Source organism: Molossus molossus, unplaced genomic scaffold, assembly GCF_014108415.1.
Source record: "Molossus molossus isolate mMolMol1 unplaced genomic scaffold, mMolMol1.p scaffold_m16_p_6, whole genome shotgun sequence".
NCBI lineage: Eukaryota > Metazoa > Chordata > Mammalia > Chiroptera > Molossidae > Molossus > Molossus molossus.
The window spans coordinates 10603774-10630361 of record NW_023425399.1 but is presented as its reverse complement, the minus strand read 5'-3'; the positions used below and the strand labels follow the sequence as shown (position 1 = coordinate 10630361).

General features: G+C 48.3%; 1 protein-coding gene across 32 annotated transcripts in view; it reads right to left on the bottom strand.

Moving 5' to 3' along the window:
* The window catches only part of ZMYND8 (zinc finger MYND-type containing 8), a 110834-nt gene extending 84603 nt beyond the window's left edge, over positions 1-26231 (bottom strand). For 6 of the 32 annotated variants that reach the window (XM_036244147.1, XM_036244137.1, XM_036244148.1 and 3 more), the window contains exon 1: positions 17195-17265. In XM_036244147.1, the coding sequence (XP_036100040.1) occupies positions 17195-17219 (25 nt within the window). In that variant the 5' untranslated portion in view covers positions 17220-17265. Of the gene's footprint in view, positions 1-17194; positions 17266-20743; positions 21006-24857; positions 25071-26044 lie in introns of those variants that run through there. The other 26 variants (XM_036244142.1, XM_036244138.1, XM_036244135.1 and 23 more) reach the window with 25 other exon arrangements.
* Positions 26232-26588: the final 357 nt, after the last annotated feature.

The following is a 26588-nucleotide window of genomic DNA, read 5'->3' as shown; positions in this document are numbered from 1 at the left end:
GCTAGTAACCAGGCATCATTTCCCACGTCCTGGTGAGGAGGTCTGGTCTCTCTAAAAGCCACCTTAATTAACGAACCCAAGAAAATTCTCTAAGACACCAGGAGCGAAGGGACAGGCCCTGTACAATCACCTCATCGTGTTTCTTTGGGGAAGTAAAGATTTCAGACCCACAACGTCACCCAAATTACACTGGTCAGAAAGATGCCATCACCCGGTATCAGTGAGGGATCCTAAGAACGGGCCTGTGGCCCACAGGCCCAGGAGGGCCCAGAAGGATGGCCCGTGTGGCCACGCAACACGCCTTGTGGAAACCGAAGATGGGAAGCAATGTCATCAACAGGGGACTGAGATGCAAAAACTCGTGACGCAGCCATAAAATGGAATGAACAGGGCCTCCCGTCCTTCTGTGGTGCCCAGAGCAAACCCCGAGTGAAAACCGGCGGCGTGGGCCTGGGTTGGCCAAGGCCTGTGGAAACGCTCAGGAAGCCGGGAAACGCTGGACTCCTTTCTAAATTCTTTCTGATCACATTCACGTGTCTATGTAAGGTATTTGTCAACGACGATGGGGGCAATGGATGATGATACTTAGTGTCTGTGTACCAGGCACTGCGCCAGACCTCATCTGCATCCCCAGCACCTGACACACAGGAGAAGCTCGGAACATGCCACCCACCCCCCGCATCAATCAGGAGCCATGGTAAGGGCTCAGGTGCTTAGAAAGTGTAAAGCAGCCCTGGCCGGTTGCTCAGTGGTTAGAGCGTTGGCCTGAGGTCCAGAGAGACCTGGGTTCGGTTCCCACTAAGGGCATGTACCTCGGTTGCAGGTTGTTTGGCCCTGGCCCTGGTTGGGTCGTGCAGGTGGCAGCCACTCGATGCGTCCCTTTCACGTTGATGTCTCTCTCTCTCTCTCTCTCTCTCTCTCTCTCTCTCTTCCTCTCTCTCCTTCCCACTCTATCTGAACAAAAAAATGGGAAAATGCCCTCGGGTGAGGATGGGGAGGGAAAAAAAGCTGCTATAAAAAAAAAAACGTGTAAAGCAGTGGTTCTCAACCACGTTCCCCAGGAGACTCTTGGCAATGCCTAAAGACGTTTTTGGTTGTCACAACAAGGCAAAGAGAAGGAGTAGCGAGGCCAGGGCTGCTACAGTGAGCAGAACAGCCCCATAACAAGGAATGGTCAGGCCCACGCTGTCAACAGAAACCCTGGTGTAAAGAAACGTCCAGGGAAGCTACCAGGTAGGCCTAACCTTGTGTAAATACACCACCTACGGAGGCATCTGCATCCATTAAGTAGGAAAATGATGCCCAATGTCTCACCTGGCAGCCTGACTCCAGGTTTCAAAGAGAAGAAAACAATGGGACCAGTTAGTCAACAGTCACTGAGCAACTGAGCATCTGGGATACCTGGGGAACTGTTGGGAAAGTCCCTGCCACATGGGAGGACAGCCAGAAACAAAAATAGTAATAATAGGCACCTTTTGTTCACCACTATCTGTGAGGCACTGCTCCAAGTGCAATGATCAGTGAACTTACTCCTCAGCACAGTCCCACAAGGCCAGGACTGACCATCCCCCTTTTAATGATGAGAACACGGAGGCCCAGGGAAAACCAAGCCCGTGACGAAGTGGCTGGTAAATACAGAATGAATACAGAATATATTCAATATAGAAACATAGAGGAAGACACTGATTACAGATGGACAAAAAGCAGAGCAGGAGAAATGTCAGGAATCCGTTGATACATATTGGGGGAGAAGAGACAGCGAGAAAAATGTGGCTCTATTCCCTTCTCAAACTGGGCTCAAACGCGATTCATATACTGAATCCCCCCAAGAATCCATGAGGTAGAAATGGTGGTTTGAGATGCATTTTATACGTGGGACTCAGAAGGAAAGTCAGCATACAGGTCAAAGCAGCACCTTCCCTACGGTTGTGGGTGCCACCTTGCAACTCTCCGTCGCTAAGGGTATGATGGTGTTGGTCGCCGTCAACACAGCACCCTTGCTCAGTGGAGTCACACCACTAATCCAAGCCCCATCACCTGCAGCTGTGTGTCCTTTGGCAAGCCACTCAGCCTCTCGGTGCCTCAGTCAATTCAGCTGTAACTGCTAGACGACTCCTAAAAGGGTTGTTAGGATTTAATGAGACACGGTGAGCACCAGCAGTTATTACTGACACCATTCCCCTGCGGGGGAAGGAGGAGCCAGGGCAGAGAAGAAGAAAAAAAACATTAACCCAGAAATCTCAAACCAGTTTCCCCAAATCATTTTTTTTTGGTGCGTGCCCCTAGCGAGAACCGAACCCAGGACTCTCTGGTCCACAGGCCGACGCTCCAACCGCTGAGCCAAACTGGCCAGGGCTCCCCAAATCTTTTTGTACCTTCACCTTGATTAGCACCAGCCTTGCTCTGCGCAGACTGTTTCTGGAAAAGGTTCACGGATGAGAGTCACAAACTTTTTAAGTCCTCTCGGGCTGGCACAGGCTCAACCCAGCTAGGCTCAAAGGCCCCTGAGGGCTCAGAATTTCACCCAGATCAAAGCAGACCGATCCAGGTGGCCCACAGTCCCAGCCCCAGCCTTCCAGACTGAACTTCACCCTCCAGGACTCCTCCAAAGGCTCTCTCCTCCCTACTCAAAAGAGGCTCCTGAAGCCTGGGAGGAAGCGGACTCAGAATCCCAGCTATCTGCAAACATGCACTGAGGAGGCCATAGCTCACAGGGCTGGGAGGAAAGCAAGTGCCTACGTGGTGCCTGGCACACAGCAAGGGGAGTTTCTGCCCTGCCCATCGTCACTTCGACCTGGTCCGATTCAGTCCAACCTTCGCAGCTGCCACCCTGACCCAAGCCCCCTGCCCCTCTCTAGCAGGCTTCCTCAAAGCTAAGAAGATTAGCGGTGCCCTACATAAAACCCACCAAGGGGCTTAGACACCCAGCCTCGGCTGGAGAGCCACAGTCCCGCAGGGATCTGGCCCTGCTGGCCTTCTCTCCTCCGTTCACTCACCCCTAAACCCCCTAAACACAATGGCCTCAAACAACGCTCAGCTCATCTGCACTTGGCTGGCCCTTCCATCTAGAATGTTCTAGGTTTAATTTTCCCATAGTGGGCAACTTCGCCTTTGGGCTCAAATGTCACCTCCCCAGAAAAGCCTTCCCTGACCACCCAGCCTCCAGCCACTTTATTAAATGATCCCGAAGTCTTTTTTTTTTTTTTCCTTCATTGCAATCATCTCTAGCTAAAAATGTTCAAAAACTATGTTTTGCCGGTTCACTTGTTTACAGCGTCTCCTCCGGAATGGAAGGTTGATCCGTTTTTCTTTCTTTGCCGGGCCCAGTGCCTGGCACGCGGCCTGGCTCCGACGTGCCCCCAAGCGCACATCAGACCAGCTACACGCGAGAGCGACGGGAGTCAACACGGCTGCGAGGGGTGCAGAGCGGACCCCACTCACAGCCAACTCCAGTGCCTCTGCCCCCGTTTCGGAAGTAAGGCAAGAGGGTTGTGACGTCAACGGGGAAGATGGCACAAAAGGCAGCCTGGCCGGTTCAGGGTCCGAAAGAAACTAGAGCAGGAAGTGCCCTTACGGCAGGTACTCAGCCCCTCCTGTGTGTTGCCTAAAAGAGCCCATTTCCCCAAAAGGAGGGCATTAAGTGCGGATGCATGCAGCCAATAAACCCGACTGCCGAGAACCCAAGGGGGGAAGCCCGCGGGGGTTTTTGCAGGCCACCCATTTCTTAGCTCTCTCCATTCTTCCGGGGCAGAGCTATTGTTTTAAGATCATTGAGTGATAAAGAGGAATGACTTTCTCCAGGGAAAACACTCCATCTGGGCTCCCCACTGGGAGACCCCCCACTGTGGTGACCCTTCAACCACATTTTCTAGTCCTGATTCTTGGCCCTGTTTCTTATCAGACCCTTTGGAGTCTGAGGATCTTTTCAACACCTCCCCTAATCCCCGAGATGAGTCTGGATTTAAAAAATTCCTATTTATCAAACAACTCCCGTCAACCACTAGTAAGTATATCTGGTCCCAAACCAAGAAACAACCGGGCTCAAGAAACAGCCCCCCTTTCCTGTGTGGGGACAGGTTACTGGAGGATGGCTAAGGAACTGAAGAACAAAAAACTAAGTCAGCCTCCCTCAGAAAAGGACCCCAGTGCTGGCGGAGGGGATCAAGGGTCCAGTGATCAAGGGGAGGAATGACCAGGGCTCAGCCCTCACGTCCCGGCACATAAACTGATCACTAAAATTCTGCGGCGCACCAGAAGAAAAAATTTTTTGCCCACCTGACCAAAAAAATAGGTGTAATTTTGATTAATTCACGCTGGATGGCTATTGTTGTGTTGGCTGTTGTCATTCTTTTTATTTGACAGTCGAAGGGGAAAGAGGTCAGTGCCCCTGACTAGATACTAGTCAGGAGCTGCATGTTTTAAAAATTCTTGCGGGGCACCGGTTGGAAATCGCTGTTCTCTTCCACGAACAAAGGAATCAGAAGATGCAGCCACATGGGCCCTCATTTCCACATGGAACAAGCCTCCAGGCCGCCCCCTATGGACGGAAGGAGAAATTCCCCTTTGCCAGGGTCTCCATTCTTAACTTTCAGGTAATTAAATCTAACTTTGAAAATCTCTTAAACGCAGAGTTAAGTGGAGGAGATAAGGCAGAGTTAAGTGGAGAGATAAGGGATGCTTTGCCAGGATGGCCAAGTTCTAGAAAGTTAAACCCCAGCATGGTTTACGTTTGCTTGTATTTTCACATACACAGAAGGCAGAAAAAATGGATGAGAACAGTGACCTGTTCACACTGATTACCTGGCAGGAGAGGGTTTTCAGCTTTTTCTTGTGAACTTCGGCAAAGAGATGCAGATGAACTGATTTTATCAGTTTGAAAAGGAAAACCCAATAATCCATTTTTTCCCCTTAGATTTAATTAGTTTCTATTTCTTGGAAGATAATTTTATTCAAAAAAACGTGTATTGAGCTCAGAGGGAGTGGCTAGGTTAGTTGAGTGACATCTAGTACACCAAAAAGTTGCCAGTTAGATTACCGGTCATACCTGCGTTGTGGGTTTGAGCCCCAGTCAGGGAGCATACAAAGGCAACTGATGGATACTTCTCTTTCACATTGATGTTTCTCTGATTCTCTCTCATTGTTTCTTCCTCTCTCTCTCTCTCTCTCTCTCTCTCTCTCTCTGCATGTCCTCGGGTAAGGATTTTTAAAAAACAAAAAAATCCATGCACAGCCAGTGTGGCTCAGTGGACTGAACATGTCCCACGGACTGAGAGGTCCTGGTTCAATTTCCGGTCAGGGCACACGCTCAGGTTTCAGGCTCAATCCCAAGTAAGGGGTGTGCAGGAGGCAGCCAATCTATGTATCGCTCTCACATTAATGTTCCTATCTCTCCCTTCCTCTCTCTCTCTTAAAAAAAAAAAAGTCAATAAAAAAACCTTTTAACACCCGGCTAGTGTGGCTCAGTGGTTGAGCGTCGTCGACCCATGCACCAAGAGGTTGCCAGTTCAATTCCCGGTCAGGGCACATTCCCAGGCTGCGGGCCCAATCTCCAGTGGGGAGCATGCAGGAGGCAACCAATCGATGTTCTCTCTCATCAATGTCTCTCTCTCTCTCTCTCTCAAAAATAAAGAAAAAAAACACACTTTTTTAAAAATCCAAAAAAAAATTTATTGAGCAGCTACTATAAAATCACCAGCCTCGTATTTGTCAAAAAAGTAATAGAGATCTGGTCCCCATATCAGTCCAGGTGAGAAAACACACAGGTAAATGAAGTTTACAATAAAGCGTCTTAAAGGCTGGGGAGAGGGCGGGCCAGCATATCCTGAGTACCCTAGCCAGTGCCAAGATGCCAAAGGGCCCGACAGAAAGGCAGTTCAGTGGGGCCTTGATAAGAAATGCCAACTTGGGAAGACAAGATAGCCATGTTCTCTCTGCAGAACTTTTCAAAACAGAGCAGGCCCAAGAAGACCCAGCAAAACGCCGACCCCAATACAATAATCACTTCCTAAGCACGTTTCATACCAAGCCAGTCCCTGGATAATTCGACATTTTCACCAACAGCATCCAGCACGGCACTCACAACAAATCCATTAACGCACTAAAGCAATCAAAGCTTTCTCTGCTGATGGCCGGGCTCTCCCTCTGTGCTGCCTAACACTACAGACGAACACATGTGGCTACTGGGCACCTGAAGGGTGGCTAGTGAAACTGAGCAACGGGTTTTTTATTTTAATTAATGTAAATTTAAACAGCCACATACAGCTCCTGGCTGACTAGACAGTGTAGCCATGGACGCCCAGTACTTAACAGGCAATGAGCAAGCCTGGCAAGGGAGCAGGCCGCTGCAGAAACCACCCATCCTACATGCCTCCAGGGCAGAATGATTGATGCCTAGCAACAGTGCCTATGGACTTGACGCTGACTCCTCCTTCAGCCTGGCCTGGAAATTCGCAACCTTTAGTATGCATAAAAATGTCTGTTCAGAACTGATTAGTGTTAGTGTACATTCATGGGCAATTTCAGGGCCTTTCCGGGGTGATGCTGACTTGGAAGCTACAGGACTCCACAGTAGAAGATATACCTGAAGGCTCAGGAAGAGGGGGACCTGAGCCCCCAAGGATGCAGAGAAGGTGAGGAGAGGAAGTCCTCAGGGAGAGCGGTCTGGATGGGCAAAGGTGACACTGGGCGAGGAGGCGGGGCCCTGGCACACCAGAGGACCAACACTTGGCCACGAGGGCAGGGCAGCAGGTTCCGCAGGGCCACTGGCCCCAGTTCGAACCAGCAAGGCCTTAATCTCCTCCACTCGAGACCTCAGGTCTTTAGGAGCCACTGGAAATGTAATGCAGGAGAACAGGTCGACTGGACCGTGATTTGGAAAGAACCTACTGGAAGTGGTATTAATATCTCAGGAAGGAAAGAAATCAGAGGGCAGGGGGCCATTTCAAGGAGTACCATGTCCCTGGAAAAAAAAAAGAAAGACAGGCCACCAATCGTTTCTGAGAGCGCAAACATTTGAGCTTTGGTCATTCTTTCCGGGCTTGGACTATGCTGGAAACAAAGCCATCCTCTCTAGCCAAAGGGCTTTTACTTCCTTCTCCAGGAAAAAAAAAGTTCTATCCATCTGATAGACAAAGTCGGGTCATTCACTCATTCATTAAAAACAAATATTTACTGTGCACCAACCCGAACCAGGCACAGTGGTCACAAAAAAGGCACAGGGTAAAATACGATGAGCAAAAACCACAGGCAGGACGCACGCTCATTTGGAGCCTTAGATCAATGTGGTAGGAGGTTAAGGAAAAGAGGAGTATCTTCCGCGCACGAGCAAAGGCCCGGCGGCAGAGATGGCTCTCGAGAACCGTGTGGCTAGAGTAGAGAGAAAAGGGGAACGCAGAGAGGGGAAGCAGGAGAGGCGGTCAGGGACCCGCACGTGAGGATTGTAGGATTTTTATCTGCATCCTAAAATCAAGAAAAAAGACACTTCAAGGGTTTAAAGTAAGAGGGAAGAGCCAGAAGAGACCATCTCTCAGAAAGATTTGGGAAGGTGGGATGGATGGAGATGCTGAAACCAGCTAAAAGACCAGTGCAGTTTGGTGGTGGCGGCATGAGGAAGTGACACGTGAAAGGCAAAAGGACAGAAGTGAGGATAAGTCCCATATCCCCAGACCTAGTCAACTGACAGTGCTGGGTGTTCACTGTGGACGGAGGGGCAGGTGTTTTGGGGGAGGGGGTACAAAATCGGAATGTGAAATCCGCAGTAAACATGTTGTGTTTGAGATACCCACGAACAATAGGTAGGGAGGGCAGGTGAGCAGCTGGCCCTCTGCATCATGACTTAGGGAAAAAATCCAGATTGGAAATAAAAAATCAGTGAGTCATAAAGTGCAGATGTGGGCGAGATCCCCCAGGGAAATAACATGCTGGGGGAGATGAGGACAAGGCCAAGCATTCGGCGACTCCAACATTCAAAGGCTGGAGAGAGGAGAAGGTGCCAGGGACACGGGGGAAAACCCAGGACCACGGTGGCAAAAAAGCCGAAGAAAAAACCGGTTCCAAGGAAAAGGATGATCGGCAATGTCCAACATCTCTCTTAGGTCAAGGTGGAGGAGTCCTGAACACCTGTCTCAGAAAAGGCAACACGGAGCCTACAGGAAGCTCAGCAATCACTGTTAATAGAGGGGAACTGGGAAGAAGCCCCAAAGCAGCTGGAAGGACAGAACGAGAGGTGAGGACCCCAACACCTGAGTACACACGCTTCTAGAAAAGTCTGGCTTTCGAGGCTAGAAGTCGGAGTTGGTAGGTGGAAAGATACAGGGGCATGGGAATAAATGAGGGAGAGACGACTTGAGTGTGTTCAAAAGGCCGTGCATTTTTTACTTTGCGTGGTCACAATATATAGATGAAATATCATAGCACTGTACACTTAACACCTATAGTTCTCTTACCCAAAGTCACCCCAATAATTATAATATAAATAAGACTGTGCATTCCTCAAAGGGTTAAACCATTACCCAATGACCCCACACAATTCCACTCCTACGCCTATACCCAAAAGAAATGAAAACATACATCCACCCAAAAAACTCCTACACGAATGTTCACATCAGCATTATTCATAATAGCCAAAAAGTGGAAACAACTCAAATTTCTATCCACAGATAAGTGGATACACAAACGGCGATATACCCACAACAGGGCATGATTCAGCCATAAAAAGGAATGTAGTACTCAGATGTGCTACAATCTGGATGCGCCTTGAAAACCTTATTCTAAGTGAAAGAAGTCAGACACACAAGGTCACATGCTACAGAATTCCACTTATACAAATTGTCCAAAATAAGCAAATCCACAGAGATAGTACCCTTTTTTTTTAATCCTCACCCGAGGACATTTTTCCTTTTTTTTGTTGAGATAGAGCAAGGGAGGGAGAGAGAGAGAAACATCGACGTGAAAGGGACACATCAAGTGGCTGCCACCCGCACGACCCATCCAGGGCCTGGGACAAACCACAACCGAGGCACACGCCCCTAGCGGGAACCGAACGCGGGTCTCTCCGGACCGCAGGCTAACGCTCTAACCCCTGAGCCAAACCGGCCAGGGCTTTAATGTTTTTATATTGAATTTTTTTTAGGGGGAGAGAGAGAGAAACATCGATGTGAGAGATACATTGATTGGTCACCTCCTGCATGCCCCCACTGGGGATTTGGCCCACAACCCTGGCATGTGCCCTGACCAGGAATTGAACCAGGACCTCTCAGTCCACGGGCCAGTACTCGATCCACTGAGCCACATTGGCCGGGCAATGAAAATGTTCTAAACCTGACTGTCATGATGGCTGCACAACTCTATGAACATATTAAAAACCACTGAAGTGTACCTTTTAAAATGGAGAATTGTACAGCATGTGAATTATATCTCAATAAAGCTTTTTAAAAAATTCTGTGAAATATTGGATCCCTGGGTTCCCAGGGAAGCTGGGGCAGGTGGCGGGACACAGGGTGGGGTGGGGAAGGGAAGTGCTGGGAGGGCCTGTGACATTGCCCTCACCCCCACTAGGAGAGGGAGCCTTTTCAAACATGCTCCCCTCAAGTCAACAGTCAGAGATCCACCTTCCAAGCAGCAAAATTAAGTAACTACTATTTAAAACTCAGGCCGGGGGTGGGGGGGCTGGATCTCGAAAAGCCCTCGGATGTAGAATGTTCATCAACAGGCATTTGGAAGAGGATAAAGAGATGCTTCTCTTTAAACCAAGGCTGAAAACAGTCCGTGTCAGAGCCCTGTTCTAGAATAGCAGGAGCCCCATAAACACACAACGTGGGTCAGGCTTCAAAAACAGGGCAAGCACAAGGCTTTGCACGCGTGAACCACGGAGCTCCCCTGCACAGACGGTGCCGCCAGGGCCCCGGGAACAGATGCTGGTGGATGCTAGGCTGGCCAAGAGAAGGTAGACTTGGAAAGCCGTTATCTGCCATCTTCCGAGTTCTGGGCATTTCAGACCTTGTTGGGAGAGGAACAATCTGGTCGTTATCTAACTCGCAAATACATTCTTTCCATCGCACAGTGCATGGATGGCACTTCTTGGGCTGTAGATGTAGATGAGCCAAAACAGAGTTAAAAATACCGATGCTCTTTTTCTTTTTTTTTTTTTTAAAGAAAAATTCTCAGCACTCCTGCATCGCACTGTGATTTAAGAGTGTTTATGGTTATATTTTCTTAAAGAGTTTCCTTGAACAAAACGACAGAAGGTCTCTAGCTCATCTCTAGCCTCGTAAACAATCCCTTTGTGAAACAGTCTTCATTTACATACAACAGTGAGAACGAGGCTCCTGTACTAATTAAGGTCTGGGGCTGGTTAGCAAATTGCTATAATTGCATATTCTCCAGCATCCTGTCTCAGAAAACATACTCATACCCAGGCAAATCTCAGCAAGAATGATACTGTTCAAGATTTTAATATCTTGGGCTTCCGCTGCATCTGTGCATGGTTTCCAAGGGGCTCATTCCCTCGTGCCGGTGACATTACACAGACATTTTTAAAAACGGTTTCAGCTTTGGCAGCCTAACATCCGCACACCACGATCATTACCGCAGAACGCACACACGGCAGAACGCACACACGGCAGGATCACGATGCGAGCAGCCCACACAGGGAAGCCTTTGTACAGAGGCGTGAACTCACGGGGTCCATCATTTTTCACACTTCAAGTCCCTGGCCTTTGAGGGGCTTGTTCTGACTCATGCATTGGGTGGCCAAAATCCTGCAACGAGCTATGCTGTGACCAGTCTGGTGCAGAGAATGCAAACTGACAACCCTCAGCCATTTCTGACCCAGGGATGTGTTTTGTTGGGTTCATGCAGGGTCTCTCAGAAAAGGGGCTGCACAGACCACGTTTCTATCAGGCGTTTTTACAGAAAAATATCCCAGCTGGCAACACCGGTGGGCCCTATTCCTGCCGGTCTGCAATGACTCGGCTGGAGGCACCCCCGCCCTTTGGAGCAGGCACCCTGCTATTCACCAAAGGTCCCAGAAACCCTAGATGCCAGCTACACTCAATGGTCGGCCTACTGGCCCCTACAGACACCTATCTGACTTGGAACCCTTGGGACAGAGCTCATGACCAAGTCCAATTGGGACAGAGCTCATGACCAAGTCCAAAGGTTTAAATTCAAAGATAAAACCTGATCCCAGCCCAGCTCATGTGGCTCAGTGGACTGAGCATCGTCCCATGGACTGGGAGGTCGCGGTTCTATTCCCAGTCAAGGTGCATTTTGGGCTCGATCCCCAGTGGGGGGTGTGCGGGAGGCGGCCAATTGGTATTTCTCTCTCACATGGATGTTTCTATCTCTCTCTCCCTTCCTCTCCCTCTCTAAAAGTTCAATAAAACTGCATTTAAAAAAAAAAAAAAAAAAAAGTGGTCCCAATTCTCCACTTTGCCACTTCATTAATCCCCAGGTCTCAGTTTCCTTAACTGTAAAATGGGACTAACAACATACCTGTTATCATGAGATTCAAATAAAGTCATTTGCATATAATACCTGGCCCCTAATAAGCACTCAGAAAATATTAGCTGGGCAAACGCACTTGACATCTAGATGGTACTTCTGATGTGCGTCCGCGCCTCTTTCCGCAGATCATTACCCTCGGACACAAATGTCAACCTGACATCTTGAAAGCTCGGAAGCTCGGTCCCCTGAGAACCAAAATGCTCCGGTAAATGCCAAGGCTGGCGCAACGACAGTGACTGGCTTAGAAATTACTCAGTTCATAAGTGAGTGTGTGTCAGGGGGAAGAGGGTGTACCTGCTCAAATTTAGTCACAGAACCTGAAAGGTCATGTGGACTAGATATAGTAATAGGATTTGAGAATTTGGAGCCTTTTTTTTTTTTTTAATCCTCACCCGAGGACATTTTTCCATTTTTTGTTCAGACAGAGTGGGAGGGAGAGAGAGAGAGAAACATCGACATGAAAGGGACACATCGAGTGGCTGTCACCCGCACGACCCAACCAGGGCCGGGGACAAACCACAACCAAGGTACGTGCCCTTAGCGGGAACCAAACCCGGGTCTCTCTGGACCACAGGCCAACGTTCTAACCACTGAACCAAACCGGCCAGGGCGGAGCCAATTATTGTCAGCATTTCTAAGTTTCCCAAGAACAGCATAGTTCAGGGCCCGTTCTCCACCCACAAGGTAGGAATACTGGGGCTAGTGTCCCAAGATGCCCAAGTAGTCACCTTGTCTTCTTTTAAGGAATGATCTCTTCCCCAATGCAACAGTGCTGGTGGGTCTTGGTGTCCAGGCACCAGCCCTTCCCTGGCCAAAGTGCAGACACAAGACACTGGGTGAGACGCTCCCTGGGGACTTTGCCCTGTCAGTCCTAAGGAGGCTGTACCCAGTTCCACTCCCCAGAGCAGCCCCAGACCTCCAGCCTTCCCATCGACCCCATGAGCCTCCTGATCGCCTTCCTGTCCATCCCCTTCCTCTCCAGTTAACCAGTGGCTTCCGCTGCTCACAGCCGAAGAACCCTGATAGGGATGGAGTCACGTAGGGACTGAAGCAGTGAATTTCCCAAACCGAGAGAAAAACAGGCCGGAGGATTCCATTGTCTATTCACTAAGCCCAGATCACCACACCTCGGATTTTGAGCTAATTAGGCCTGAAAGATGAGACTACATCCCATCAGCCTTTGCACACCTCACATTTGACCATGATGACTTCAGACACCCAGCAACCAGCCTCATAATTCCAGGCCTGTGTGTATGCAGTGCCCTGCCTGACCCGAGAGGCTGTCAGGAAGGTTCCCTAGGCACAGAGGCAGCCCCTCCATGCCGGGAGCTCAGTTCCACACAAAGAAAGCAGCCGAGGCAGCGTCTGGGGAGAAAGAAAGATCGTCCTCAAAACCAGGTGACCCCTTCCCCTGCCCACAGACTCCCCGCCAGAACAGGGGCCCCAGCCGCCCTGGGAAAACCAGTCCAAACAGCTGCAGACCAGCTTTCTTCAAATATCTCAGAGGCCAACAGGACAGAAAGCCTGTCCCAGCCTGCCTGTCCAAGCCTGCCTGGTCACCCTGCACAAGTCTTCATCACGTGGGCGGAGCTTCCAGCCCTCCCTCCAAGCCCTCCCCCTAGAGGTTGTAAGTGGGACAGCAGGAGAAGCAGGTAAGTAGGACCCCTACCCAACAGACAGGGATACAAGGCTCGTCCCCGTTCATGCCAGCTCTAAGCATGGCTAACATTTCTGAGCACCCACCCTGTCTCACGCACCATTTGGAGCACTCTCTTCTGTGTGGACGAGTGTAATCTTCACCAAAACGCTCTATCTTCATCATCTCCATGTACAAGGGGAAACTGAGCCACAGAGAAAACCCAGCCAGGCAGGGCACAAGCCAAAATGTGAACCCAAGGAGCCTTGCTCTAAAAACCAGGCTCTTCCAAACCTTCATGCCATCCTGCATCTCGAATGGAAGGGCGGGGGGGACTGAGCAAGGGATCTAGGACCAGGGCAGCAAAGGAACCTACGTCCTAGCAGGAAAGACCACCAACCAACAAGTAATAAGAACTACAAGGTCATGGACAAGGGATATGAAGAACATCGGGGGTGATTTTGAGGAACCTTCTGGAACATCGCAAATGTTCAATCACCTTGTTCTGGGTTGTGGTCCCACAAGCGCACCTGTGTTAGAAGTTCATCAAGCTGTACACTCAAGATTTAAAAGGTACCAGAAAAGAATCTTCAAACGGCAGATGGTGGGAGGCTACAGATAAGTAAGGAGAGAAGGCTGGAATGATCCATGCAGTAATGGATCAGAATTGGAGACAGTAGTATGAACTCATTTAATTTGATATACAGAAAGAGAGAAGTATCTATAGCTATGAGTATACAGATGGGCTCGTATACGTGTTTCTTCGCTCTGTCTGCTGAGAAGACCCAAAACAAAGTCGCATCAGTAGCGATGAACACACTGAGCACTCAGATCTTGGCTTCTATTGCTCTTCTCCAATAAACGAAGTGTCAGGAGTCCTTGGAGAAATGACTAATTCTAGGGCTGTGGCAGGAAATGATGGCATCCCCCCAATGATGTCAAAGAGATACTGAAATGCTCCCAATGGCCAAAGCTGAAGTAATTTCAGCAATAAAGTAAATAAATAGTATTGGACCATATAACCCAAAGTAGAAAATAAATGAGTCCATGATGATATAAATAAATGAATAAATAAATAAATGAGGGGAAGAGACAAAATCTCCCATACAGAAGAATTCCGAATAATTTAAGTAGATATTCTGGCCGTAAGTCGGAGGACAGTAGCTCCCCACTGCATGTGAGCTGGGTGGGCACTGTGACTTCCTAGAGGGTACAGTATGGAGGGGAGAAAACTGACAAATGCACCTGAGCCAGGAGATCAGGTCATCATCATCAGTTTATAATACGCAGCCATGATTCGATGTAATTAAATGACCCTTTACTCTGCGGTCTTCCTCCCCAAAACGCATTATTCCTTTCTACCCAAGTCCAATCATGAGGAAAACATCAGCTAAATCCCAGATGAGGGACACCCTACAAAATACCTGGCGAGAGTACTCCTCCAAACCATCAAGGTCATCAAAAACCAAACCTGAGAAGTTGTCAGAGCCAAGACAAGGCGAAGGAAACACAGTAACGAACTATAATGCGGTATCCTGGACGGTCCGGGAACAGCAAGGGACCTTGGTGGAAAAACTAAGGAAACTGAACAATGCGCGGCCTTTAGTTGGTAATAACGTACCAATATCAATTCGTTATTGTAACAAGTGAACCACAGTAATGCAGGAGGTGAATGGCAGGAGGAAAACTCAGTGTGGGGGTGGGGGTGAGTGATTCGAGAACACTGCACTATCTTCACACCTTATCTGGAAATCTGAAATTTGGGGGTTTTTTTGTTAATGCTCACCCAAGGATATTTTTTCCATTGATTCTTAGAGAGTGGAGGGGGGTGGGGTTGAGAGACAGAGAGAGAAGCGTCGATGTGAGAGACAGACACGTTGATTGGTTGCCTCCTGCACGCACCCTGACTGGGGACTGATCAAACCTGCAACCCTTTGGTCTTTGGGCTGATGCTCTAACCACTGAGCAGAACCAGCCAGGGCTATAAGTTATTATTAAAAATAACAGAAAATGATGAAATGGCTCCTTTGCACTGAGTGGCCACTAAAGGCCGCTCCAAGGAGATGACATCTGAGATGAAGCTGAGAGGTGAGAAATAGGCAGCAGGACCCAGCAAAGGGCACAGGACACACGGGGTCCTAAAGAGGGGACAGAGGACAGGTGGCTCAAGTGAAGTCAGGGAGAGAAACGGTAGAAGGTAAACAGAATGTCACAAGGTGAACAAGTTGGCCCAGCTAGGTAGGGCACGGTCCCCTCAGACTGGAGCCTCGGGGTCCTGGAAGGTCAGTGGAAGGCGTTAGCAAGATGAGACTGATCGGATCTATGCTCTTTAGACCGTCCTGGCTGCTATAGGAGGAGGACTGGATTCAGGCAGATAAGAAGGAGGGACAATGGTCACCCCAGAGTGGCCACACTTCAGGTAGCACTGTCAGAGGGAGGTGCCACCATGTGAAGAGCTAGGAGTGTCTGGGGAGACAAAAGGAGAAGAGAGGTCACCACACTTAAAGGGAAGAGAATAGGGTACTCCACACATTCAGGGAAGGGGGTGTCCTGATCAGAGCTGTCCTCCTGCCCAGGGTGACAATCCCTGACTCTGCACCTCCTTGGAGACACTGCCACTTAGTACCTGTGAGACATTACCAGTAGGAACCTCAGTTTCCTTATCTGCAAAATGGGAACAACACCTCCTTCATAAGAAGGCGTTTTACTGATAAGAAAACAGAGGCACAGAGACAGAAGGTGCCCAAGCCCCATGGGAAACTGAACAGCAAGAAACCCCCCCCATCTCCCAGCTTCCTTTTTCTGGGTTCTCCCTCCATATTCTAACCACAACGGGGGTGAAGGAGGGAGCAAGCTGAACCATACTCCCCTGTCTCAAAATACCCCTTCAAGGAGGTTCTTTCCTTGCTCAAAACTCCCAGCTGATGGCCCCCCATGGGCTGGATGGGGCTGTGAGGAAGGAGGCCCACTGACTGCGCCCACCCTCCCAACGTCTCCTTGTTGCTCTCTCCCTTCCCCGCCCGGGGCACAGACCACCCACATGGGCAGCCTGGCCTTCCCACCTGGGGCGCCTGCCGCCTCCTCTCTGGACCATGCCAAGCCCCCATCTGGCAGGCCAGCCCCAGCAGCGGCCAGCCCCTCCTTTCCAGGTCACAGTCGTGACTGTCTGACCCTATCTCTGCCCAAAATGACAAGCTTACAAAAATCCTCAAAAAGCTGTTCTTCCCAGCGCCTGCAGGGAGCGGCTGTGTGTGCTGCTCTCTCCCAGCAAGATGGGAGTCTTTCCGGCTGTGAACAGCGCTCTCCCCAGCACAGGGCTGTGTTCAGCCCCTGGCCAAGGTACAACAACGCCGTGCTACAACCATTAAGTTTAAAGATGAGCATTTTCATCAACCAAAGATATGAAAAATACTCCAGCAGCTCATGTTTAAAAGCACCCTGGAGGCAAAAGTGAGTAACTGCGTCCCTTTTGGGGGAAGCTTCGGAACATCTCGCACACACCAAGTGAAAAGTACCAGCCCCTCCGTGAGAGGTCTGACGAGTCTGATACAGGTTTCTGTGTTAGAAGACATCGGCTGTGTCTACTCGAATTCGCTCAGTTTTGTCCTAAAGGCAAAGACCGGCCCCAGAAATCCAGAAAGTCCTTCGTTTTCCCCAACACTTCCGTGATTCCAAACGGGCTGTTTTATTAAAATCAGAAAACAAGCAGCAGCTGGAGATGGGTTTTTCCAGAACATACTTCATTTAAATTCTGATTCCTGAAAGTCACCCTGCAGAGAGGCACCCAGCCACCCTCCATCAAGATACAAAATCTGCGGTCCTGGACAATCCCTGACAGGTTGGTCTACCTGCACAGACTCGCAAGGGGAAGAGCAGCAAAAAGAGGACATTTCTCCGTAAATTAGGTTCATCCATCTAAGGTCCCACATCTCAAAATCAGAGGAGTGTTGCAACCTCGGCTCACGGAGCCACACTTCACTGCCTGACAACAAGAAAAAGAAATTCCAATTTCCTCCTGCGCCCTGGAATACATAACACGAGGCTCTCACTCACCTTTGGAGCGCGTGGAGATATCCATGCCCTCTACCACCTCCTGTTCTGTTTTGATTTCCTCTTCGGCCAAGCTGAAATAGAGAAAATTACATTCAGGTTTAGGGAGACCGAGAACTTGCCCCGTGGGGACAGCTATTTAGAAGTCCTTACAACACACACAACTTGAAGACAATCCCCCATCCTTATGTAGGGATGGGGGGCAAGAAACCCCCACAAAGTGTTAAGCCTCCTAAAGGAGTATTTTTTAAAACACCAGGTTGTTGGTTTTGTTTTGGTGTGGTTTTTTTTTTTTTAAGTCCAATTACTATCCCAGTTCTCATGCTATTGGGGGATGCGGGAAAAAAAAAATCATTTTTTTAGACACACAATTACAATCTGCCCCCATGGGCCAATGAGAACCCGGCCTTCGAGTAAACAAGTTTCTCATTGTTAACACCGGGTTCAGGTAGGAGGTGGTTTGCAGGGCATGCAGAGTTCTGATGTCTGAATCCTGGAAGGCAAGCGGCATTTCTCAGACCTCCCTGCTACATCTTACAATTTCCCGGATGAGGCAGGAACAGGGAAAAAAAAAAAAAAAAAAAGTACAGAATTACAAAGTAGAAAATTTTGCCCAGGCTAGAAGCAAAGGGCCCGGTGTCTCAAAACCTTCCAACCACCAGCATCTCTCGCGGGAACTGGGATGGGGTCTCCACACTCCCGCTCCCTGGATGGCTTAGAGAAAGCCGTCGGCCCTCCTTTGAGCTGTGACTAATTATCCCCCACCACAAAAGTGGAATGAGGAAGGATTCTTTGAAAGAAAGGCTGAGAGTTGGGGGTGGGGGAGGGAAGCAGGAAAGCAGGCCCCTGTGCTGGGAAGGTCCACCAGAATCTTCTCTCCCCTTCTCTGGAACTCCCCACTGAATGGAGGGCAGGCCGTCTCCTATCTTCCCACACACACACCTCAGCCAGTCAGGCTCTGATTCAGTGGGTGCAAACTGTGAGGTGCTGAACTTCCCCAACATTCAGGCTGCCAGCGAAGTGGGAAGCATCTGCACCGTTACCCTCATGCACCCCCATCAGACGGTGGTCCCACAAGAACGAGGTGCACCCCCAAATGCGATGGCTACAATTTTCCATTTGGAAGACTCAAAGCCAGGACAGGAGAGAGGCTGGGTAGGAAAGGAAGGATTAGAATGCCCCTTCTGTATTCCGTGCTCTGGGGCTCTCTGTGACAAAAGATGAGTCCCAAAGGGCCTGGTCCCATGGAGATAGGTTTAGGGGAGTTTCACGTTTGTTGGGAGAAGAGGGTTCAGAATGGAAACTAGATAGGAAAGAAGAGATGATAACTCAGAATTAAATTATGAGAACTTGGAGGCCTCAAACTTAACTCGTCCCAGCAGAGAGAAGAAAGGTAGTTGGGTCTTAAATCAGAATATTAACACCTTTCGCTCTCTGATACTGAACCCCGTTTACGATTTCATTTGCGCTGCATCTGGAGAGAAAGGCTATGACACAAATCACCAAAGAAACAACTGACAGGTTGTCACGAATGGTTTCCATCTGAAGAAAGCAGCCTTTTAAATTTAAACACATCGCTAACATGCAATAAAGACAACGGTGATGGTGGAAGGTGATTTTAGCACTAATACTTTGTACTCCGATTTAAGAGGCACACGTTGTCAACTCAGAAACACACCCAGCCTGCCACGCACACAGGTTGTCCAAATAGACCCTGGTGATGGTTTCTTGCTTGGGGTGACCGGAAATAAATTTTAACAAAAAACCCCAAGCAGCCTTCAGTGCAGACTTCAGAGACGGGTAGATGGTCCACTTCAAAAGAACAAACAGCCACCTTGATCTTTCTCCCAACTATTCCCCCCTCTAGCCTGAAGTATGTGAAATCCTAAACTTCTTGAAACTGATCCCATATTTGGAGTGATGGACAAAAATGCTAATCTGGGATCCAACTAAAATACCTGATAGTGAAAGAAACAATTATGCATAACCGAGCCCCCAAAACCCACTTGAAGGATTTCTGCAGGGATGAAAACATTCAAAGGTATACTGATCATGGAGGAGGGCTGTATTCAAGAGAACAATGATTTGGCTTGTAACAGCCTAGAGGAGTTGAATACTTCAGGCAGAAATGCTGCTGAGAGGCTAAAAAAATGCAAACTAGGGAAGTGGGGGCTATTTGCTGCTGAGTTTAAGATAATCAATGCTGGAGCAGAAAAGGGGGGGGGGCTAAGCTGTTTTATCTTGCCAAGTATTACAAGTGGGCACAATCACCTAACTTTAGAAATAGCACCACCAGCTTTAGCCAAGGATTTTAAGCACAACAATTTCAGAAAACCATCCTTTTCACAGATCAGCAAGCCCTCCCTTCAAAGGGAACCCATGCATGCACACACGTGTGCACACCCAAGCACACAGTAACTTGTATATGACTACAGGAAATTGCAGTGCCTATGCATTAAAAGGGAAAAAAGTCATTTACAAAAGCAAAGACCAGAATGCAAAATTAGTCATTTTGAACAGCCACATCTAAAGGGACTTCCTTTTTTCTACACCACTGAACTCAAGTTTGTATTTTTTTTTGTTTTGGTTTTTTTTTTTTTTGGTTTAGTTTTAAGTACTAGCACGTTATTAAGAGGAGAAAAAAACTATATTACATCAAAAGTAGTGGTGAGAAAAGATTTGTACCTGTCTGAATGCCCCACAGACCTTAGTCAATTTAGGTTAAGAATGTACAGTCATTTGGAGAATAAAAAACAACAGTCAAATAACAATAATTGTTCAAAAGAAAAGGCGGCTGCAATCTGAAGAAGACTTTGAACTCTTGTCATTAACACATTAAAGTCTTAGGAAATATTCAGCATCCTTCCTTCCCTATCAGTGAGCTTCCAGCAACCCCGGATTATTTAAATCAAAAACAATGAAACAACAAGCACTTGTTTCAAACTGACATTACTTTTGTTTTTTCTTTTAAGGTCTGCAAGGGAGGCTGGGGGGCCCCACACAAGGAAAGGGGATTATTAGCTGGAAATCAAACAACAGTCTCTCACCCCAACAGGAAAATTCACCATCAACTAGTTGTATACATTCTATGTTACCACCATCACTTCTTGTACTCACGTTTACCCTAAGTCACTTGTCTCTGGATGTCACAAACTGATACATTTCAGACAATTCAAGAAACAGCAGTGCCTGCAAATACCACCAACACCATCCCATCTCCTCCCAGAAAGAATGAAAGATTTCTCCCCTCGATGCCTGAGCAAGAAAACCTATGCTTAGCTCTTAACCTGCATGCACTTTTGAAAAAGAGCAATTAAAAGTTGTGGATGAGCTGCTGAACCTCCAGGATGTTTTAAGCCTTCTGATTATTAATTCTGAGGACTCAAGGCTGGTCCGTCATTTCCAGGAATCCCATCCCCTGAACACTTCCAAAAGAGAGAGAGAGAGAGGAAAAAAAATATCTAGTTTTGACAGAAACACGCCTGGATACACAATGCCCAGATCTTTCTTCTCCCCAAGTACCCCTACTATTTGACTTTTAACCAAGAATACCTAAACCCATCTAGAATACACAACCAGCATGCACGAGAGACTCAGGCTCCACAGCTGAGGATCATCCCGCAGCAATTCCAGAATCATGCATCATTCCCCAGGACTTTGCCTCCAGCTTTTTGCTGTCATTCAAAACACCCAAACTGGTCCAGGCTGTAAGAAACAGTTAATCCCCCAGACACAACACCTTCCTCTTCTAGATCACAAAACAGCCAACATCAAATTTTTCAAAACCAATGCTTCCCTAAATCTGCAATTCCTTTTTTTTGTTGTTTTTGTTTGTGTTGTGTGGGGAGGTGTTTTTTTGTGGTTTTTGTTTGGGGTTGGGGTTGTTTTGCTTTCTTGGCTTGGGGGCGGGGGAAGGGAATGGTTAGCGGAGCAGCTTTATGGACGCACTCACCTAAAACAGGCAGAGTCATCGGGAGCTAAGCTATTTATGCAGGATTCTTAAAATGGCGTCTGGCAACACTGCCTCAGTCCTGGGTGGAAGCTAAAATGGTAGCAGTTTGCCCACTTGCTGCAGCTCTGCTTTAAGCAGCCCGGCCACTGTGCAAGCCACCTTCCCCAATATCAGAACCAGAAGGCACCAACCACCCAACGTGGGGACGCTTTAAAAAAAAAAAAAAAAATCTGCAAGGACAGGGGGAGTTGGTGAAGTCACAGGTTCCTAAGGAAAAGCCTTCCTTCCCTTGCAGCTGAGCCTCCACCAGGAGGCTCTGCCAGGAGGCCCCCCTTGCCCTCCAAGGAGGCGGGTGAAGGTTAGGAGGTCTGCAGCCCCGTGGCACATGCTGCGGACAGACAGGTGTCCGTGCAAAACAGTGTTCACAGGGAGAGGGCTGGGGAGGGAAGGAAGGAAGCCCATTTCCCCTTTCTTGGCCATATTAAAAGCCAGCTTCGCATCCATGCCCAGAAGGAGCTAGGTAAAATGAAAGCGCTTCAAGGACAACAGGCACTGAAAAGCCAAGCTACAGGGCTGCACCCCGGGCGGAGGCCAAGGTAAAATTAAAAGGCGGTGAAGAAGCCTGAAACCGGCCACCAGATACCCAGCCGGTGCTAAGACAGTCAGCACCAAGGAAAGACACCCGGAGTCTGCAGAGACACAACAGTAAGACATTCGCTCAGCCAGTGCACAGGGTACTCACAAATTAGATTTTTTGTCCACCCCCAACGGAGCCCTGAAAATTAACAACGGGTTTTGCAAAACCCGCTTTCAGAGGCCAAACTAATAGCCTCATAGCAGATAATGTCATTTACTGGTACAGGTCTGAGCACTGGCCTCTGCACTGTGGTGCTGCGAGTGGGAGTTTCAAGGTGACTGCTTTTTAGCTCCAGGGGAGACAGGAGGGCATGGTGCCCAAGGCCGTGCCAGGGCAAGGACGGGTGGCTGGCTCCTCGCCGGCCGATAGGTGGGTAATCTTGATGAGGAGGGACAGCCTCGAAGCACAGCTAGCTGCAGGGCTGAAATGGCTCCCGCCTGCTTGTTTATCTGGAAGGAGATTGGGGAGGGGGAAGGGCAGCCATAGCCTAGGCAACCTGAACAGCCAAGGGTGAATCCTTGCTTTTGCATTTCAGGGCGACACAAGGGCTTCTAAACCTACCCCCTTCCTAAATCTCTGCTGTGAGGTGGCAAAGGCACTTTTGCGTGTGTCTTTCTTTTCAGGGTCAACCAGAGGCAAAGCCAGTTCTAGGGCTTCTCAGCTGACAAATGTTTGTTGCCTCTGCCACAGGAGAGAAGGGAAAAGAAGGCAAAAAGAAAACAAAAGAGATCACACATTTGAAGTGGTTGGCCTCAAAAAACCTACCCCTGCCTTCAGGGGATTCTGGGTTACTGTCACCCTGGCTTTTTACAGATTGACTCATTTTCCTCCTCTCCTATTTAAGACCTGAAGCCGGTCACCACTGTTCTCCCAGGGAAAGAAAAGGGGTTACAAGAAAGAAAGACAGAGGGGGAAAAAGCTATTGTTTTCATCCCTAATTTATAATCCAAGATGCCCCATTGTTTCTTTCTTTCGGACTCAAATCTTTGAGCTGGTAATTATAAAAGTAACTGGAAGGGGCTCTAACAGGCTAACCATGTTCACACACAGCAATTAGAAAAACTCTGTAGAAAGTTTACTGAGTGATTATATATAATTAATTCCTAGTTACAGACGGAACACTGACCATTTTCTGGAGCTAATAAAAGCAGTTACTCCCCCTCCCCCACGTGAATGCCACTTAATTTCCCAAAGCAGAAAGTGAATCCATCCTGGAGGGTCTTGGAGGGAAGAAAAAGGGGAGGGGGAGAGAGGAATCAAAAGCTCCAGTGTGTCTGTGTTTGTCCCTTGCAGCTGTGTATCCTCTTTGGGGACTGAGGAGGCAGAAGGAAAAAGGAAAACAGCCCATGTTCTGTCCCTCCCTCTGCAATTTGCAAACGTGGCAGAGAGAACATTCTACCTTGATGTAAATAAGAAAGTGGGGGGGGGGGGGGAGATGCCTTAGGAATGGAATGCAGGAGACTCTTCAGCTTGGTGGATCTGCTTTTCCTAAAAGGAACAAAGATGGTAGAAATTTCCAGAAGGCCCAGTTATCAATTCGGCCACTGCAATTGCCAATCTGTAACCTTTCCTCCCAGGCTATTGGTTCAAAAGCTGGAGAGGAGCCCCATTGGGCTGTTCTGTGAGCCAGCACTGCTGTGCCTACTTAGTCCTGCTGCAATGCAGACATTTATTTCTTCCCCCCAAGTGAAACTGGAAAATAATGCTACTTTGAAACCAACTGACTTTTCACAGACTCATGCTTGACGGTGGCCACAGTACCCAGGAAACTCGGCTAGCGTGGTCCAGGGCTGGGAACTTGCTGGGGCTGGCTGCAGATTTGAAAACAGATCTTGGCTGTGCAAACCTGTGGGAGCCATGTTTAACGTGAGCTTTTAGAGGACAAATCCCTTGCCCTTATGGTTTCCTTCCAGCCCAACAAATACACCATTATGCAGACGTTGAAGGCACCAAACCAGGAATCTTGTGATTAGATATTGCTTCCAGGGAGGCCACAAGAACCTTAGTTATGTAATATCCATTTACAGCCAGGAGATAAGAACAAAGAAAATAGCTAAGTGTCTGAACTTACTTGTGTGGGGCAGTACAACTGTCCAGCTTTAAGTATATAAAACATCATTAGCTCCTTGCAATTTTACTCTAAGAAGCTGGCCTGACAACAGACTTTTCTTAACTTATAATTTGGTACATTTCTCATTATTAAATGAGCCTTTATCCGATTGGTGCTAAAAGCTGGACACTAATTTAAAAGAAAAAAAGATTAGTGACTCCATCAGGTTGGCATAACACAGCAACTGAATATATTTCCAGCATTTACAGTCATGCTGGATTGGTCTCCAGGCTGGAAACTGATGCAGGGAACTTCTAGGGAAATTCTAAAGCGAACACTAAACAAGGGTCCACTTTTTTCCACTCTGAAGTTCTAAATGCCACATTAAGAGATCAGGGGAAATGTACAAAGTAAGAAATAATTCATAAGCAAAGGCAAGCCTGCATACAGATGTGTGTGGGTCAGCCTTGGAAAAGGCCAGGTCTGTTGTGCAGTGAGTCCTGAATCAAATCAAGTTTGCTGGTGGGTGGGATTCTGCACTCAGTGTCAGTATCTTAAAACCTGAGTACTGACACCACTATCCCCACACACACACACCCCCACACCCCCACACACACACACCACCACCATCACCAGCTCCTACCCCACCACTTGCTTAAGGATCTGTGACTCTAAGAACAAGCACTTTCTTATATTTCACAAGCAGATCACCTGCCCAGAGTTCTAGCTAATATCCAAACAAACCCAATTAAAGGTCTCCAGGCAAGTCACAATGAACTGCACGGCTCCCCTGTCTGAGGGTTACCAGGAAGTGTAATCTTCAATCCTAGCTGCAGGTTCTCAGGAAAAACAGTGGATTCAAACAGTCACCTAAAATCAAGACACTATTAAAAAGCCCTTGTTTGGTTCCTGCTCATGAAAAGCCCTCCACTGCTATAGCCAAGACCCCCCCCCACTACAAACAGACCCCAAATGTTCGCCAAACTCTTTATACATGGTCACAGAGGAAATGGATCGCTTTACTTACCCAACATGTTCAAGCAACCGTCTCATTTTTCCACAGTTAAGAAGAGAGAACAGGCTGGCAGATTTGGGACTTGATCAAAAAGGAAATTTTTTTAAACAGTTACAAGGGATTATTAAAAACACACACAACAACAACAACACAACCCAACAACTGAATAGGGAATGCTGTCATGAGCCACAGACGTGATTTTATTTCCTCTGCACTGTCACACAGGAGGGCAGAGGATGACACAATGAAGAAAAAAAAAAAAAAAGGGAAAGGAAAAAGGATAAAAGATACATTAGTTCATTGAAAATCATGCAAGAATAGAGAGCTAAGGGATCCAAAAAAGAGTCCTCACAGATTTATTGCAGGATGTTGTCCAACATCTCCCCCACCCCACCCCCACCCCCTCTCCCCATCCCTACTCCAAAAACTTCCTCCAAAGCCTAGAAAACACTTTCAGAAACATTTGCTGGCTGTAGGCTGGCTTGCAGAAGAACACTCTGTTATCAACAGAAGTCAGGAAAAAAGGCTGAACAATGTAGTTTCAAGTGAAGAAACCCTGTAGGGAGAGAAAAGACCATGGAGAGACACCACCACCCACCTAGGCCCCAGGAGCCAGGAGCACTCCTTAGCCCTGCTCTGCTGAGGGCTTGGTTCTGTTTAAAAACACACATCCTCTCTGGTCAAAACTTAGTCCAGCCTTCCCAGAACCTCTTTGGAGAGGAAAACTTGCCTGCTTTGCTGTCTGCCATGAGCTCTCCTGAGAGAGGAGCCTGCCTCCTGCTCACCTTCCATTTTCTTCCCCCAGCAGGCATGTGACACAGGAGAAGACAATAGTGCAGGGGGGAAACTGCTCAGAGAGAGAGAGAGACAGAGAGAGGAGAAAAAAAAAAAAAAAAAAAAAACAGCTTCTTTTTTGGCATACCAGGATCTAGCTTCAAACTATTCCAAAAACACCATGTCCTGGTGGAAGAAAAGGTGTGCCAGGCCCTTGCCAGTTTGCAAAATCAAGCTATGGCTAATGGCTACTTAGCCATGTGACCCAAGAAAGCAAAAAAATTCTCTCTAAACAGTTCCAAGTTAACCTAAGTGCTGTGGGGGTGAGTGTGGCACGGCCAGCCACAGAGAAATCACACTGCTCGCCCACAATTCGGATGTCTCAGAGGGAGGGGGAGAAAAGATGGTTAAAAAGTCGAGCTTACCTCTGTGGATGCATTGTTAACACTGTGTAATGTCAATACTTATAAAACATGGAGGACAGGCTCCTAGTTCTCACAGAAAAAGGGTTTGGCACTTCGGCTTGATGATCTGGCCGCCTAATAAGAGCTCATCCCCGATTGGCTGGCCCGGCAAATCGGAGTGTAAGGCGGCCCTGGATTGGCTGAAACACTTCCTGAGCGATTATCTTTGTGAGGCTCTGGTGAGCAAGAGCCATCCTGTGCATAGAAAAAGACAGGCTAAGCTAGGCCTTTTGCAGCAAGAAAAACTTGGGAAAGGGGCCCCCAGACGCACTTCTCCCACACCCTGGCTAGCTTTCCCAGCTCGGGCAAACCAGTGCAGCCAGCCTGACCTGCTCCTGCAAAGCCTGAGGCCCAGATGCCCCTGGGAAGAGAGTTTTTGGGGTGAGCTGAAAGGGCTTACCCTCACCTGCCCCCCACAGAAGCGGCTCTCTGCTAGGAGGAAAGCCGGCCCTTTTCTAGAACAATCCAAAAGAATAGTTCCCCCCAGGGGGAAGTGAAGCTGAGA